Source organism: Elgaria multicarinata, chromosome 8, assembly GCF_023053635.1.
Source record: "Elgaria multicarinata webbii isolate HBS135686 ecotype San Diego chromosome 8, rElgMul1.1.pri, whole genome shotgun sequence".
NCBI lineage: Eukaryota > Metazoa > Chordata > Lepidosauria > Squamata > Anguidae > Elgaria > Elgaria multicarinata.
Window position 1 is genome coordinate 102236317 of NC_086178.1, and position 18824 is coordinate 102255140.

The 18824-nt window shown below is 41.3% G+C and overlaps 1 protein-coding gene across 3 annotated transcripts; it reads left to right on the forward strand.

Annotated features, from left to right (window-relative positions):
* The first annotated feature begins 1587 nt into the window (after positions 1–1587).
* On the forward strand, positions 1588–18447 carry NCOA4 (nuclear receptor coactivator 4). 3 transcript variants are annotated; one of them, XM_063133133.1, is made up of 10 exons: positions 1588–1689; positions 12090–12241; positions 12987–13127; positions 13316–13404; positions 13888–13996; positions 14338–14412; positions 14704–14835; positions 15044–16027; positions 16252–16341; positions 17188–18447. In XM_063133133.1, the coding sequence occupies exons 2-10, from the start codon at positions 12101–12103 to the stop codon at positions 17191–17193; spliced, it is 1767 nt and encodes a 588-aa protein (XP_062989203.1). In that variant the 5' UTR covers positions 1588–1689; positions 12090–12100; the 3' UTR covers positions 17194–18447. The 3 variants fall into 3 exon arrangements, with proteins under 3 accessions (XP_062989203.1, XP_062989204.1, XP_062989202.1); XM_063133134.1 differs by lacking the exon at positions 1588–1689 and adding an exon at positions 10521–10607; XM_063133132.1 differs by lacking the exon at positions 1588–1689 and adding an exon at positions 10566–10655.
* The last annotated feature ends 377 nt before the right edge of the window (positions 18448–18824 follow it).

Sequence of the window (18824 nt, forward strand, 5' to 3'; positions counted from 1 at the left end):
AATAAATATATTATTATTATACAATCATAATACAAATCATGAGGCAGTGCAGAGTACTCCTGTCCAATTAGCCAGCCATGTCCTCACCTACCATCCTTCATTCCATTCATTTGCTCTCCAACCTGGTTTTCCTTTCCCTCCCACAACGGCCAGTCAGTATTACTGAACATGCTCCAGTCATCACCGGGATGTTTGGGGCCCTCAAACATAACCTTGATGATGCATTCAATTGCATTAAATGCAGGACTTTTGATTTCTAAACCCACTTTGTTTTTAACCTTGGAGGACTGGGACAACTTTTCACATAGACAATTTAGAAAAGCCATTTCCCCAAAACAGTAAGATCTCGAGATTGCATCTGTCAAAAAGAAGATTTGAATTTCAATTCTAGCCCACACGTCTCCAATTTGATCCTTCTGTAAATGAAAACAAAGAGGCTTGTGGCACTTTAAAGCAGAGATGGAGGATATGTGGTCCTCCAGATGTTCCCATCATCCATCAGCGTTGGGGTGATGGGCATTGGGGTCCAACATTTGGAGGGCCACACGTTCCCCATCCCATCCTTAAACACCAGTACATTTGTCATGCTTTCATAGACTTGAATCCACACTTCAACATCAGATGCATTGTTTTCCTCAGCTGACTGGTGTATATACACACACACACACACACACACACACACACACACACAAACAAAGGTGCAGAGATCAGTCTTCCCCGGTGCCCTCCAGACTTTGGGACTTCAATTCCCATCAGCCCCAGTGAGCACGGCTAATGGTCAGGACTGCTGGGACTTGTAGTCCAAAGGATAGACAGCACAAGGTTGGGGAACGGTACTGTAGAGAGGGGCAGCTGGGGGATACAAGCAGTGAGGTAAAATTAAATGCAAAAAACAACAACTCTGAGAGTTCATATAAATGTATGTGAAATAGGTGCGGTGATCACTCACAAAGCAGTGTTGATGATCCCACTAGGGTGACCCTATGGAAAGGAGGACAGGGCTCCTGTATCTTTAACAGTTGCATAGAAAAGGGAATTTCAGCAGGTGTCCTTTGTATGCATGCAGCACCTGGTGAAATTCCCTCTTCATCACAACAGTTAAAGCTGCAAGAGCCCTGCCCTCTTTTAAATCTGGTCACGCTAGTATAGCTCCTGCAGCTTTAACTGTGGTGATGAAGAGGGAATTCCACCAGGTGCTGCATGCATACAAAGGACACCTGCTGAATTTCCCTTTTCTACGCAACTGTTAAAGATACAGGAGCCCTGTCCTCCTTTTCCATAGGGTCACCCTAGATCACACAAACATTCTGGCAACAATAAAGCCCCGTTTTCCAAAATTCCCGCCTACCGACCGCGTACTCTTAGCCCACACCCCGCCCGCTCGCCCGCCACTGCCGCCTCGCCCGACGTGGCGGAAAAGTCGCGGCCTACGCTTGAGTTGGGGGCCGAGACTTGGAGAGGCCCAACTGCGCATGCCCGAGTCTCTTCCCGGGCCTGACGCGTTCGCCTCCGGCCCGCGAGAGGGGGCGGCCGAGCGCCGTCTTCCGAAACCTCCGGGTCCGAGCTGGGATCTCGCGAGAACGTCTCCCTTTTCCGGCCTGAGCCGCCTGAGGTGAAGTCGTTTTCTCCCTGTCCCTCTTCGGCTGGGGATTTCTGCTTTCGCGCCGGCCGCTGCCTGCCGCTTGCCCGGTGAGTCAGAGCGTGGAGCCCGCGGAGGTGGGGCCGAAGCGAGCAGAGTCCGCTGTGGCCGTGGCGGCGGGGGCCTCGCCTTGACCTTCCCCTCCCCCACCCCCACCCACCCCCGGTTTGCTCTTGACCGCGGGGAGGGCTAGGTGAGCAAGGTCCAGGGAGCTCTTTACCGGTTGTATTACGCCACGTGGGAAGAGTGAACACGTGTATTAAGCTTGCCGTGAACTTGTAATTAATCGTAATATTTCTCTCTCCCACCCACCCCCGCGACCCATTTATATGTTTTTATTCCCATATGCAGGAGCTCAAAATGCAAGTGGTGTCTAAAATGTGACCCACCCACCCCCCACCTCGATTTGCTAATCTAAGATTTGTTTGGGTGGCGGCTTAAATTTCCCCTTCCCTGGGTTTAATTCCCCCCCCCCCCACACACACACACCAGTGCAGGAGATAGCCGCTGTGACAGGATCTGGGCTCAAATAGCTCAGTTATGTATTCTCTGCTCGACTTTGTATTAATCACTATTCTTTCCCCATCTATCTACTTGCATCGGGGGAAAATGTGCCCTTTTGCCACATGAGATTAAAAGGAAGGGTGGTTACAAACCCTCGGACACAGGTTGACTCTAACCTATCAGGGGACTATGTATGCTGCCTTGAAAGGTGGGATATAAATATAATAATGATAGATTACTGTGTCAGACAGATGGACGTTTTCCAGGTTCCAGTCTATTTTTTGCATGTTCTTAGGTTGCTTCCTCTAGCCCATGTTCAAAAGAATTGAGTCTAACCTATCAGGGTTGTTAGGATAGAATATTGGGGGACTATGTATGCTGCCTTGAAAGGTGGGATAAAAATATAATAATGATAGATTACTGTGTCAGACAGATGGACTTTTTCCAGACTCCAGACTATTTTTTGCATGTTCTTAGGTTGCTTCCTCTAGCCCATGTTCAAAAGAATTAGGAGGCAGTGGTGGCAAACAGTAGTAGCAGGTGTGGATGCAAATAGGAACTGGGAGTTGAAGAATCTAGGAAGTTGCAAGGGAAAGTCTAGTTGAAACTAGAATCAGAACTGTAACTCCTCCCTTGGTGTCACCTTTTGCATTTGTCATAGAACAGGTTAGGTTGAGTTTTCTGTCGAAGGACCAGAATTTCACTAGCAGGTAATTCCAGTGTACATTGGCAGTATAATTCCTTGCAGCACAATGATTGCAGTACAAGTCTCTGTGGTATGAGTTCGTTACTCAAACTCTTGAGGCTACTCCGGCTGGTGTAATTCTGACCACTTCTAGCAGAAGACACTTCTTTTGCTATTCTCAAAACTGCTCAGAAGCAGATCTGTGTCTGAGGCTGTGGTAGATTCTTGGCTAGGCCTTTGTGCACTCATCACTGCAATTGGGATTGTGGGGCAAAAATAAAAGTTTCAACTCCTATTTGGATAGGCAAAGCCCCAGGTGTGGGGTATAAAGATGATCTTGGTCTTTAAAAAGGGGGAGATATTTTTTTTTGGTATAGTAATAAATAAAAATGGTGACTGCATTAATCTCAATTTAATACTTGTTCTAGTACTAGTGCTAAGAGAACTTCAGGAAGGAAAATTATGAATCCTAACCCCACTTGGTGATGAGCTGTCTGCATTCCAAAGATTGTTGATGGTGCTCCATGTACACAGCGGGAGTTGGGAGTACTTCCTTCTTTCTGTGTTACCTAAGGCAGGGTTGGGAGCAGTCTGTGTGGAAAATAGGAAAGCTTTGGTGTGCAAGTAATGCACTTACTGCATCTGCCTAAGGGTCTTTGGATCCTGACCCTATTGTGTAGTCCATCACCCACACATACAAGAGCATGTGTCTTAAGTCCAGCAGACTTTGTTCTCAATAAAAAAATTACCTGCAATATAAATTAAGAGACACTTTTATTGGTATTGCATATTTCTGGTTGTGCTTTTATATTGTATTTTATATCAGGTTTTTATACTGGTGTTTTATACTGTGAATGGTTTTAATTTTTGTGAACCGCCCAGAGAGCTTTGGCTATTAGATGGTAAAAAAATGCAATAAATAAATAAATAAAAATAAATAAATTCTTACTTCCTGTGTTCTATTTTGGGGGTAAACGAATAAACTTAGTCTGTCATTTAACAATAAATGTTTACTGGCAGTTGAATTGTCTTGTCAATACCTGCCTGAGTGGCTTTTGTTGAAGCCTTTGTTTTTGGGGGGGATAATTCCTGAGGCTTTATGTTGCAGTTTTATTTGCTTATTTGATATCCCCCCTTCCCTCTTGGAGTGGATTAAGAGAGAAGGTAGTCAAAATAGAACAAAGTTGTTTTTCACAAGATCATAAGAAGTGACATGCTGAATCAGACCAAAGGCCTATGCTTTTGTTAGGTCTCTTAATAAAAACACACACATAATGGAAAACTGGCAGTCATAAAAGTAGGTGAGCTGATGATGCAGCAATAATATAATCTTTTATTTGTGAGTGTACAAAGAGTGTGGTCATGACACATATTAGGCACTACATGTTTTGAAGGTGGTGTAGGATTTACAGCCTCTTTAAAAATGATTTGTTTGAAGAACCACACACAGGATTATGCTTCTAAAATAAGATGGAAGAAGCGTAAGCTAGCATAATTGTTTTTTGCTCTGCATTGCACCCTGGACATGGGAGCGCTTTCTATGTGTGCCCGCCCCCACCTCAGGTGTCTGTACACTGGGTTGGTGAGGAGCTGATTGCACTTTCATTAGTACAGTGGTGTTGTAGCCCCATCCCCTCCAGTTACGATGGGATACTCCTGTTCCCACTTATATCATTAGAAAATAGTAATTGTGTGTGCTAATGGTGACATCCTGTATGGTTGTCATAACTTTATTTTGCTAAGCTATGTCTGTTTGCAAGTTGTTTGGAGTAGGGAAAGTATTTTGCTCATAAGTAGCCACTCATCTCTTAAGTTTGTGACAAGGGTTGACAGTGGGCCTTTCTTCTTCTTCTAGGCCACAATGATTGACAGGCTGGCTTGTTAAACAGCTTGTACATTATTCAATTTTACTTGCTATGGCTGCTGTATACCCTTATACTGTAGGACATTGAACCCATTTGCATTCTTTGGAACTCTTCTAATAAAACAAATAAAGAAGCCCAGTGATAGGATCCACAAAACCTAAGCCCTACTCAGGGTAATGGCTGTCAGCCATGATTTCTTTTTAGTAATAAAGTAAGAAAAAATACTTAAGCCTGTAACACTCATTCCTAAATTGTGTATAGTGGACTGTACCATACCCTGCAAAATAGAGGTTGTATGCAAATACACACCTTTTCAGTCTGTGAATGCTTAGATTTGAGTTGTGGGTCTGGCAAAAATTAGAAAGTTTATGTTAATAAGTCTGATTCATAAGTGACTATGGATCTATTGACTGGGTTCACACAATATTAACCTGTGGTGATTTCTTTTCTGGAACAACCCATGATGGTTTAGGGTATTGTCTGTGAGATGCCCCCCCCCCCCAGTGGCTTATTTCCCCCAAATAAGCCACCCTGAGGACCCACGGTCTGCGGTAAGGGTTATTTTATCTATGGTGAGTTATAGTGTATTGTCTGTTGCGCAGTGTGAGTTATGAGGATTGCCTGCAGGAAGAGTGACCACTGCTCTGTTCCTCTCAAGCGATCTCTGTTCCTGCCACAAAAGAAGCTGAGATACCTGCCCAGCTGGGCATGAAAACTAAAAGAGGAGGATGGGCAAGGGTGTGTGAGAAATAAACTACTCTAAGTAGTTTGTTTGCCTCTTCGCCTGACAGGAGCACAGGCAGTTGTTCGCATAACCATCCACCCAGTGTAACTTGCCACCCATCACGTGTGAACTCAGTGATTTTCTGTACCTGCCTTCCAGCATTTTGTGTTAAAAAGTTATATGGGAAGAAGCACTTGGTTTGGTGAAATAGATCCTAAATGTACTGAAACTTCCTGTGACTATCTGATACAAGCACTTCATGGCACTTCCTTGTGTGGTTGTAAGCTGCTTCTTGCTAAATAAATTTAGTGCTGTTATGGAGGAAGAAGGAGATGTAGCTGTTCCAGTAAGGTCCTCAAATATTACAGAGCCAAAACAATATAGAATGAACAGCTAATGTACGGCCACCATAGTGCTTCATGAAAACAGTTTGACTTTTTAAAAAAGAAGCAAAAACAAATACAAAAACCAAAAACAAAGAAAATGCTATTTCTTGTGAAAGAGATTTTAATGTTGCAAGAGTTGCAGTTCCTCTTGTGTAGGCATGTAAATGAACCTCAAATAGCTTCTAATGTCCTTTGCAAAATAGAAGTCTACAGAGGGACTGTTTGAAAATGCTTGTAAGCCAACTTCTTGTCCACTACCTTTGACTTTCAAACTTTGGATATGTACTTCAAGAGGAGCACAATGAGTTGATATGAAAATCATTGCGAAACAAAAATGCTCAAACCCTGTTAGCATAATTTCTTTATTAGGACAGCACAAAGATATTTGCAAACTTTTGAGTTTTTCAGAATTCTTCATAGGGCAAGGTTATAAACAAAGCATCTGGTCTGATTGAAGAGTTCTGAAGAACTTGAACACTTGCACAGTATTTTATGACCTTTGAGTTAGCCTAATGAATTATGCTAATACGGGCTTTAACATTTCTCTTTTGACCAGCACACTTCCCTTTTTGTTTGGGGGAAAAAAATTACCCTGTTGAGATGACACACTAAGCCACTATATTTAAGCACTTTTGAGGTAAACTTTATGGCTTAGCATTCCATGTGAACCATGACTTGGTATGTCGTGTGAACCATTCCTAACCATGGCGGCTACATAACCATGCTCACTAACCATTTGCTGAAAAAGGGTTAGCAGCCTAACCATGGTTTAATGTGTTGACTGAACAGATCCATTGTGTGTTTCAAGTTAAACCATGTTGTTACTGGGATCCTTTTGACACATCCTGCCTGCATAATTAAAAGTATATCTTGCTGTGCCTTTGGTCTTCCTTACACTGACTAGTGATGTGGGTTGTCCAGAAAATATTGAGTTAGAAAATTATCTGGAAAATTTCCCGGAAAAGAATCCGATGCAAATTACTTTGGAAAACTTTCAGTTTGCATTGAGAAAATGCTGATACCCTACAGCAGCCTTCCCCAGTGGCATTCCTGACCATTGGCAATACTGTCTGAGGCTGATTGGGAATTGATGTCCAAAATGTTGAGGGTGCCAGGTTGGGGTAGGTGGCCCTAGAAAGTGATACTATTTAATATACACACTTTATTTGTATTTAGTAAACAACACAACTAAAAAAAAAGTATCCCATGTTAATTTTTTGTTCCAACTTACCACAAGTATTTGACTTGAAGTATTTGAGAGGGCAAATTAAAGCCCACTTAATGTGATTTAATGTTACATAGATTTTTTTTATTGGACACTTGCATGTACTTCCTTTCATAGTTTAAGGGGGAAAAGGGTACTGAAAACTGTTGACACTAAGAAATGTTATCAGGGAAAAAAGAGTACTGAAAACAGTTGACACTAAGAAATGTTGGAACTGTGTATGATATGCTGACAGCTCCTTTCCCCTGAGGTTGTTGGGGTATCCTAGAATCACAGAATAGTAGAGTTGGAAGGGCCCTATAAGGCCATTGAGTCCAATCCCCTGCTTAATGCAGGAATACTTTCAATTTCATCGTCATTATTAGTTCCATTTCACACTGAGACATATATTTATTTCAATGACATTTATGTAATTCTCTCATACATTGATAATCACTTGAAAAACATTAATTGCAATTTTGAAACTGCCAATCTTGCTTACTTTGCAGTTGGCATCCATTCATTGTTACTAACAAACTTACGAAATGGCACATCACATCACTGACATTGACTAGAACACCACTCTACTATTGACTAGTAATCCGTATGCATTTTGGTGTCTTATGTGATTTCTGCATCCAACTGCTTCTTGGCTGCTAGTCTACAAGCTATAAAGTTTGAAGAATGGACTTCAAATTCCTTTGTGCCAGCACCAAACTCTTAGGGTAACAAATGAGAGTTTTCTAGCTTTGTTTAAGAGGTAATAGGCAGATAATTTGCACAGATGTAATCCCATTGACTGGAACAGAGTTCAGTAGGACAGAGATGTAGTGAAATAAAGTGGAAGTCTTTCCCAAGTTAGAGTATATTCTTATGTTCATAACTAAGTCAGGGCAGTTTAAAATGCATATCTTCGATTCCTGGAAATTTGGAAGAGGTATCAGGAAATGAAACATCAGCTTTTGTACCCTGGTTTTTTTGTTGGGGCAGGGCAGCAAGAAAAATAATCTGTAATCAGTTTATCATTGAAGCCTGCATGTGTATCACTTCATGACTTTTATGTGTGAATGGGCCATTAGAGGTCTAACACTACAGAACTTCCATATATCCTCACATACACCAAACAAAATATTTTTTAACAGTCAGTTCGTATATTCAGCTGCTAGTGAAGTGAAATCAAGTGATGTGCATGGAGAAGTGAACCAGCCCTAGGCCCATACTCAATAGGGAGTATAATGGTTGTTTTAGACATGCTTGTAACATAAGGCTGTAATCCTATGCCAGTTTTAGAGGATTGTACACAACATTGAAGTACTTATTTTAAGTATTTTAAAGCTGCTTTTTAGGGCTATGCAACATATTGGTGGGGGGTGGGGGAGAAACAAGGTAAAAATCACAGGTGATCTAATCAGAATAGATGCCCAGAAATTACTTACAAAGCTGTTCTGCTGACATTTGGCATCAGTCTACGGCAGTCTTGAAGAGAAAGGTCTTGATGGCCTTTTAGGACCCTTCCAACTCTACTATTCTATGATTCTAAAAGCCAGAGTTGGAGGGGCAAAGTGTAGGTCAATTTGGAAGTTCCAAAGATTTGGGGCCACTACTGAGAAGGCGCTGTCTCCAGTGCATGCCAGCCATGTTGATCTTAATGTTGATCACTCAAGAACAAAGGAAGAGGCATGCTGAATTATAGCACAGTGGCCAATCAGCGTCCTGGGGAATGTCACAACTAAGGCATGAGACCCCAATATGTGTATGACTGGGCTGTATTAGTTGATTTTTAAGTTGGAAGGTTCCCTTAATGCAGGCATGAGGAATGGCTGCAGATGGTATTGGACTACAACTACCATCAGCCCTAGCCAGCATAGACAATGATGAGGGTACAACAACACTTACATGGGCCATATGTTCCCCATCCCTGCCTTTAAGAAAATATACACAATGGCCAGATTTAGGATAACCAATATAATTAGAGTATCTAATCTGTAAACTGTAGGAAAAACCAGATACATTTTTGTTTATCAAGCAATACGAAACAAGCAGTAATCCCATTACAAGTTTGTCTGGTTTTGTATTGAAGAAGGCATGTTATGTAAGAGATACAATGGGATGGATTGCAACATATTGTGGTTTTAAACTGGTAGATGGCTATGAGCATGGCCTGCAGGCAAAACAAATTAAACCCAGAATGAGCTAATTGAACACCTGCATCAAGAGAGAGGATTAGCATCTTGCAAGCATTTTACTAGCCAGTATTCAAATGTTTGGTAACCAGAGTAATAAGTGCTATATTGAACAAAACATAACTGCTATATTTTGTCTCAAAAATGCTTAGTGGGTTCAGTCTGTGTGAGGCATTAATTGGCTTAACTTTTGTTTAAATTCACTCAAGAATCTGATTAATTTGTGATATCTTGGATAATTGCAGTAAAAAGCAAGGGAGGGAAGCAATTGAAAGAGATAGGCTTGTGCACACACACACACACACACACACCCCATATATATGCCCAGGGCTGCCTAATTGAATACAAATAGTTAAAAGTTTGGCTGTATCTTATTTTTGGAGGGGGTTGGGTGGGTTACTACATTGTACTAAACTGCTGTGTGGTGCTTAGAGAGTTAGATTGGAGAGACCAAGGCTCAGATCTGCACTCTGCCACGAAGCTCACTGGGTGACCTTGGGCCATTTGCTCTGAGCCTAATTTATCAGACCCTGCGGCTGTGAAGCTTAAATGGGGCGGGGGGGGGGGAGAACCAGGTACTTTCTCCTTGTAGTAAAGGTGGAACATAAGTGGAATAGAATGATTACTTAGCTGTCCTGTTTGCAGGTCAGTTTTGCAGCCCTAGGCATGTTTCTTTGGAACATTTGAAACTTGCCTCATACCATAGAGGCCCTGTTCACAAGACACAGCTTTAAACACCGCGAATAAAGCTTTACCGTGTTCAAAGCCGTGGTTTAAGGTGTCTTGTGAACAGGGCCTCTATGGTAGAAGGCAGGTTTCAAACGTTCCAAGGAATTGCTGGGAATTGTAGGACACCCCCCCCCCCAAAAAATGCATAGAATTTGGACAGAATTTTTTCCTGTCTAAACATGGCTGGATTTTAGCCCGAACTGGCTCCTGGGACAGTGGGGTCTCTCGCAGAAATCCTTCCCAGCACTTCTCCCTGGCGTTTTCTACATGCAAAGCAAGCTGTCTTGCAACACTGGGCTCTTAAGGAAGCAAATCCTGCCTACCGATTTCCAAAAGGCCTTTCAAGTGTAGCGTAGGATCTGCCCTCGTTCGATTTCGTGCCTTTGCTCAATTTGCATTTCATTCCGCCCCCCGCCCCCGATGTGAATGACGGTTCGGGCTTTTTCCTCCCGCGGGAGTTGCTGGGCAGTTTTCCATCTCGCCGCCTCCCCCGCCCGGTTTTGCCGACGTGCAAGGCTGTGTCTCAGCTGTGGCGGCTCTGGCCACGTGGCCTTGAGGGCGGGCCCACAGCGTGTGTTGGCATGCAGGCACGTTTAAAACAGCCTGTTCCTGCTGATAATTTATCTTCTGCTGCAGCAGGAGGCTTGCTAGCTCGGCAGACTTCTTTAGAAGGCAGACGGTAAACACGGTATGCGAGGAACTGGAATGATGCAGGGAGGTGGGCAGAGACGGGCAGGTATGATAGTCTAAGGCTGCAGCGCTGTGCACACACCTTTAGGATGATGCCCCACTGAATTAAGTGGGAGTTACTTCCTGATAAGTATGCATAGGATTGGGCAGTTGCAATTCTGGAATGTGGGTAAAATAATTGAGCACTTTGACCTGAAAATTGCAGTCCTCTCGTTAATCTCACTTGGATTTACTTTGAGTAAACATCTCAGATTAGCCTGCAGAAGTTGCTTTGTTTCGTTTTGCTCTGCTTTATGCACTGCTCTGCATGTTAACATAAGACTCTTCTGCTTTTGAAACTCCACAGCGGAACAAATGGGCTGGTTTCTTTCCAGGCATTCTGTGCATAGTTGAGCTTGTGTTTTGAAATGACTAATATTCTAGAAAAAATAGGAATGTTTGAATTATTAAAAAATCCACCAATAACCTAATCGGTATTATTGAAGCTGGTGTCCAGATTCTCTACTGAATTGACAGCTTTGAATGAAAGAGTAATTTGTGAATAGCCTCTCACATCAAAGGTAGAACAGTTTTTAGCTCTGCATGTTGAATATTAGGATGGATGTTGCTCTTGGTACTTGTCTTCTTAAGATGAAAAGTAAGTGTGTATATATACATGTAATGGATTGAAACTGAAGTAAGAGTTAATAATAAAAATGGAACAATGAAATTACTTCATGGGCATGGAATATGGCTTTGTTGAATGGAGTTTAAGAATCCCAGCTCTCACTTCTCGAAAAATAAATCAAGCTTCTAGTCCATGTAGTTTTAGACAACAGTCAACTTTGACAGGTTCTGTTAAAGCTGTAGGAAATGGGTGAATGTCAGGCTTTGATGTCTAGCAATTGGATTTCTGGGCTCTTGTCTTCTCATGATGAAGGGTAATCATGAGAAAACAAGAGTCCAGAAGTCTGCTCATGTCTCCTTACCCTTTATGTTCTCCTTCCTATGAATCCTAGTCCTTGTTGGTATCCTTATAAAAATACTCCAAATTCTAAATTATGGAGAGCACTATGTACAGAGTGAGTTGGTTCTTAAAAAGTTTCAGAATCATGGATGTGTGAAAGATTTACTGTTGGAAAACATGAGTTCAAGATTTATAGGGAAACATATGTAGAACATAATCACTGGCTCCAAGCAATACTTAAATATTGTGTTGTGAGCAAGACAGGAGTGTGCAAAGATGATAAAATGAGGGAATAGTTGCAACGTAAATAGGAATCTAATAGAAATTCTGGCATACAGCTATTCAGTAGTAAGTCTGGTATTATGTACAAGGTGCCAGTCCCTGAAGGGACAGCTGACTAGCCTCTGCTTACTTATCTATGTTGCTTTAATAGTAGAACCAGTACTGCATAGTCTGTTACCAGTTCTGTCCTCTTTTGTTTACCTAGGGCATATGAGAGATTATCTTGTGCATTTTTTTCTTTTCCATTTTTAGAATTGTCAAGGATGATCCCACTCCAAGAGAGAAGTGGAAGCTCTTGCAGCAAGGAGCCCCTTGACAAGTGTCTTCAGGCTAAGAAGGACCTGGAGACGGCAATTGCTGGAATAGTGAAGGCTGAACAGCAAGTTAAGGACAACTGGAGAGAGGTGATTGAAGTGCACTTAATAAAACTCAACAACAACCCAGTCCTCAACATCTTGTGGAGATCATCATGATTTCTCTCTCTATATGTAATGGAGTCTGTTACAAAAGTAGTAGTATTTCTTCCTTTATAAGTCCTGCATACTTTATCATTAGAAACCTTGTTATACAGAATAATGTGGATGCCAGGAAGCCATACTACTCTCCCTAAAATGTGTCTTGTGGCAGAATTTTTTTTTTTTTTTGGCGTTAGTCATGGGGATTTTTTTTAAAAAAAATATCTCAGTATTGATTATTCTAAAATTCAGTAAAATAAAAGATGTCCATTGCAGATGCTGGGTAAACTGTAAATAATTTCATACTAGAATTTGAAAGATGCCTCCAAACCCTTCAAAATCATGCACAAGGGAACCTAAGGACCAAATAGCACCTCTTTCTAGAACTCCCTCCTTCCAAAATCACACTGGAATGATAGTGTGCAGTCACTGTCACAACTCCAGTGTAGATCAATGAAGATCATCCTGCCAATGGAGATTCAGTTGTACCCAACACTTGACTATCTGGCTCAGGATCCCAATATCACCCTGGGAATGTAGTCCTCTCCTGCATGAAGTACAAAATTATAAATGAGAGGCTTCAGTAAGTTGGGGATGTTGCATCTTAAATGCGTCTTGGTGATTTCTATTTCAGGCATGGCTTAGATGGAACTTGTCATAGAGATGCTGACAGGATTTTGCATTTATATTGCAGGTGAAAGCTAAGATTCACAGCTGCATAAGCCGCCATCTAGAATGCTTGCGCAGTCGTGAAGTTTGGCTTCTTGAACAGGTGGATCTCATTCAGCAACTGAAGGAGGAGGCCTTGCAGCAGCAAGCACAGCAACTTTGTTGGGTAAGGTCTAACTGTAGACTTCGGTTTATACATTTAGCTGTTGCACATTCAGAAACACAGTAATTTAGCCTTGAGGTTGTGCTGCTTGTTCTTGACGTAAGAACACAGTTCCATATCTAAACCTTGCTGATGTTGGCTCATGATGTTTTTGGTTAGAGTCACATAATAGTATTTTGTATGTCTTACAGTTGTTGGGACAATTCAACTGTCTCATCCACCAGCTGGAACAGCCTCACAGTAATGACCTTGCAAATCAAATTTCAGTGTGCTTGGAGAGGTAAGCAATTTTATAGGAATCAGATGGCTATTCAGTTTGATGTTGGGCTTAGTATTATTTCCGTTGCAAACATTTTTCACATCGTTGTGAATTATGACATTGCATACCTTATCTGTTTCTGTAAAAGAGAATTCTTTGTTTTCCCAATGTGTTTCTTGCAAATATTGAACTAAAGATTTAAAAATTGTGACCCTCTTAGAAAGTTATTTACCATTGGCATGGTAATACAAACATTTATGTCTGTAGATTACAATAGGGATAAGGTTTTGATAATTTGATTGAATACTTAAAACCTGACAGGTATATTATCCTTTGTGTGGATCAAAATAGATAATAAAGTTCTTGTTTTCAGACCTTTTCAGGAAGATTCAGCTTAACCTCTTGGTGGCTTCTTTAGCTTGGGGCTATGGGAAATTTATTGTGCTCATAATCCACATATATAGTTTGAATTCTTGACCTACACCACCCTTTTCTCCCCTGCAGACTAGGCAATTTAACTCTCCAGCCAGAAGAAACGGCTGTCCTGAACTTTGAGGCTAATGTGCCATCCCTTCGTGAGGCCATCACATCTTTTGGCTCGATCACAACAATGGTTAGTATAAGGGCTTTTCTCAAGGGTAGTGGAGGTTGTTCTACATAACTATCATTTTAAGCCTAGAATCAGCAGCCAGGATCTTAAAGAGCTTGCTTAAGCTTCTGCTAGGGCCTGCTGTTAATCTCTCTCTGGCATTTCTTACTTGAATGACTTGACATCCCTCCCTAGACTGCACACACTGCTTTTGAAACTCCCATTAATTTCTGAAGCAGCTTGCAATATGAAATGAGGAGCTGCCATTTGTAGAGAAACAAATATAAAAGGAATTTACGTTGTTACTTTTAAATGTCATTGAAATTTAATGTAATTCTGTTTTGTTTTGTTTTTTAAAAAAATAGCAAACGTCTGACAAAGATGACTATGCCCCTTGGATTTCAGTGCAGAGCTGTCCTGTGATGGCCAAACAAGAACAGGTAAAAATTGTCTTCTTCAGATTTCATTTGGTGATGGCAGCAGAACAGAAGTTTTTATCAGCACTTTCTAATGGTTTCTGTGGCTTGAGGCCTTTTAGCTTGAGTGACAGAATGTAGTCTTGACCTGGGATGATATATGAGACAGGCTTGCTGTGATATTTTCTTCATAAATTTACAGGGTTTAGTAATGCTTTAGTCCCTTCTTAGGGTGGGGTAGTTTCTATTTTTCTTGGTGACTTCTTAACAAGAATTAAATGTCCAACACTAAACTTGCTTTTGTGATATCGGCAGAAACCTTTGCATGGAAAACTCTCTGACTGGCTTCTTGGAAGCAACCCTGATAGTGCCTGCTGTAGTCCGTATGATCCTAGCAACAGCCACGAGGACTGGCTCTTAAAAACACACGTACAAGAGACCAATCAGGTATAGACTTCTCAATGACTGTCTACTTTAATTGGGAAAGAGGATGTTTTAACAAAGTTGGAACTGATGGGTTGAAACCCTTTATTTTACCATTTCTTTATTATACTGAAGTGCAAATTATTAGCTTGGTAACGATTCTTTTTTCCTAGAAAATGTTTCCTATATAAAGGAGATAAATGTTTTGTGTGTTTGTTTGTTTTTTGGTTAGGATTTTAAGTCTTCCAAAGTGTGTTACTTGGAGAAAGCATGGGGAAATCTGAAAAACCTGGAGAACTGGCTCCTACAGAACCAACAAGATATTCCCGAGAAAATGGATTCCCGCCGACGCAAGAGTTCCACCTCTACAATTGGCTCCACCTTTTCCATTGAAAAGATAGATGAATTGGAGATCCTAGAGCAAGAAGAAATGGATCTTTCTGACTGGCTACTTACTTCTCCTGAATCGGAAAACAAGAATGCTTCAGAGGAGGAGTGGAATCATGTGTTTAGGCCTTTTAGGGAGGAATACAATATCAATGATTGGCTCCCCAAAGTTGAATCCTGCAATAATTGCTGTGGTAATCAGGCCAAGGGCATAGAAATAGAAAACCTTGGCAATCTTAAGTGTCTCAGTGAGCATATCGAAGTGAAAAAGTTGCCCACCAATGATGCCTGGCTTCTGCAGCCCTCTTTCAAAGTAGAAGATGTGTGCAGAGCTAATGAATTGTGCTCTAGCTTTTCAGAGTGTGTGTGTGATGAAAACTGTGAGAAGGAAGCTCTATGCAAGTGGCTTCTTAGGAAAGAAGGCAAGGATAAAAATGGCATGCCAGTAGGTCAGATGCCTAGCCTCACCATGGAGCCCGAGAAGCCTAAACATGCTGTGAATATCTGGCTTCATCCTTCCCGACAGCCAGTGGAGGAAATGGACACTTCTAGAAAACAGGACAACCCTGAGGTTGTAGAACCACTGAAAGCACTGCTTGAAACCCCATTGTCAGCCTGGCTAACTAAACCAGAAGTCAATGCATTGAGTGCAGAAGAGAAGTCAAGCAGGGAGAAAGCTGAAATGAGTTGCAAGAATTCTCTTCTGGAGTTTCTAGAACCATTCCGCCTCCCTCTTAATGTAAACAGTTGGGTTTTGTCTTCAAAGAATATAGAAACCTCCAGCCAGCCTCCAGTAGAAGACAAATGGCTGCTGCGCAAGAAGGCACACGTATGTATAGCTCTTAACCACTGACTGACATAACATTAAATACAATCAGTAGCACAGCATGATGCATGTTTAATACCACTTGTGATGTGCCACCTGTGGTGACCAGTAAATCTTTTAAAGATAGCTTTCTAGTGCATCTGTTAATTGTTCAGATACAGGATTAAGACCGTAAAGCTGTCCACATTCTAGCTGCAGTTTAATAGGGGGAAATCTATTTTTTATAGGACTGTGGCCTTCCTACAGTTTGTGACCTCTTTGCCTGTATGAAGCTGAATGGAGATAAAGAAAAGTGGCTGTACCGGACTCCTTTACAGGTAACCATTCAGAGTTCCCATTTGCTATTCAAGGTTACCTTTCCTTTGATTAGCAGGTTTGCTTCGCTACAAGGTTGCAAATAACCCAGGTTCCTGAAAAACGTTTGGTGCTACTTCAGCCCTGTGCAAGGCTGGCTACTAGACCTTTGAATTATTTTTGTAATCCTTCCCAATTCTCTTGATCTATGTTGCTATGCTCCACTAGGCTTTTCTATCTGCAGCTCCAGGCAAGGGAATCTCCTTGAGATTCAGTAGCTTATGTGCATATTTTTGTTAACAACCCTGGATGTTTTTGGAAAATAGACATGAGCCTATTGGTTTAAAACAAAGGGGTGAAGTTTGTGGTTTTGTGCGCTTAGTGTATAGGCTAGAGGTGGCAAACTGGTGTATGTACTACTATTTATTACATTTATATACTGCCCCATCTAGGGCAAAGTAATAGGATGCTTCATGAATGGAAGGGACAGTTCTTCCCACTGGGAGGGATATAGGGACTGTTAGCTGTCATTCCTTTTACCCTGGATGGGAGCACATGCTGAGTTCTTCAGGGTTGAAGGCAGCACAGTGGCAGCAATGACAATATGGCCTGGGAGGCTCAGTATTCCCAAGCATCTTGGCTAAGGGGCTGCACTCCCTCTTGCTGAAGAAATTGTATATCAGTGGCATTCACTACAAAATAAGTATGTGGCCTAAAAATTGGGAATTAGTGATACATCAGTGTGTTTTAACTTGAACCCTAGCAAAAGGTTCCCAGTAGTTGAATCTGCAGGGTTTTTTTTTTCAAAGCAAAGCCTGTCTTTGATTTTATCTTATTTTAACATGTTAATTCTGCATTGAATTTTCTAGATGTGAAAAGCCTGAACCATTTGAAACTCACCTTTCTGCTGATCACCGCACATTTGTACTGAGTGACTGCAGTCTTCTGCATTTATAGTTTGTGTCTGATACTTGCCTCTTCCAAACTTTGTTGTGCTGTGGAGGTCAACTTGCACCACATGGAAGCAACAGTACCATTGTATGCATTTCATGGGCTTTGACATGAAGATCTCTCCCTGGCTTGACACTTGGAAGTCTCTTGAAATTGTGGAAGTCAGTGTTTTGATGAAATATCTTCCTGACATTTGGACTACACCCATAATAGAATGACTCTTACCTCTTTTCCCCAGGAGATAGAGTGGCTGATAAATTCAGTAGGTATCTGAAGTTACACTTGTGAGAGTGGGAGGCTTGTATTTGGCAGTTTCTAATGAAGAGCTCTTTTTCCATCCAATTGCTCCTGATTATAAATATATTGAATTGACACTTAAGACCATGTTTAATGAAACATGGCTGTTATGCAACAACTAGGTGTTTCAGAGCTGTATATTGTATTCTAAGGGGCTAAAAATGGATCTTATGCCAAACAGATCAATAAGGGCTGCCAGTAACTTCAGTGCCATCTTAAGATAACTTAGTGTGGGAAGTGAGCTTAAAAATTGATTGCAGAGTGGATGAAAGCTTTTTAACTTGTTTTAAAGCACATTGTCAATGGCAAGGTGTTTGTATTGAATAGCAAGAATATTTAACTTCCATTTATTTTAACTTTATACAACATTCTAGTCTCTTGGACATGTTTAGATGAACTAGCTTGGTGTTCAGGCTAAAGAAGATGTTGCTTTAAAACCACTTGCCTAGTGCTCCATGGCACATAGGAATTTCTGATAAGCTCTGATAAGGAGTAAAAAATCTTGTTTTTAAAGTGTGTTTGGCCTAGCACAAGTGTGCTTTAACTGATCTGAACTGCTAAAAGCTATAAACCTAGGCCTTCAGCAGCAAAAGGGTGTTACTGTCACATGTACACTTTCCCTTAATCAGGGCATTCCTCAAGTGCTGGAATAGTTTGAGCCATTCACTGAAATATATGGCATTGAATGCTTAATGTATGACTCAGATTAAGAAGATGGAATCAGTAATGAAAGTAGTTGGGCACTCCACTTTTATAATTGGTACACATGATAGACCAAGCCCTTGCTGCCTTTTCCATTAATCCAATATTTGTTAATGCTGATCAAGTCTCTCCATTAAGCCATTGCTATGAACAAATTTGCATAAATCTGTTGCTTCAGAGGTGTATGTGTTGTGTGATTATTTGCCACTGTATTTAGTGCTTATAGTAACAGAACTTGTTTAGAGCAACTGGAACATTGACACTTTTATCCAATTCTGAGTTCAGTTTTTAGAAAGTGTTTAAAAAAAAAAAAGTGGTGTTTGCAACTTACAGTAGGTACCCACATTAAATAAACCTTCATTAGGGTAATTACGAGTTCTATAGAGAACCAAAGCTACTGCTTCCCACCCCCACCTTCCAATTGCCGCAGGCATTACCCTTTTTGTGCTTGTCACAGCCTTAAGAACCAGGAAGTTTACTTTTGTTCTATCCGAAGTACTGCAATTATACAAATCACTGATCACCACCTGTAGTTTCTTAGAATACAACAGCTGCT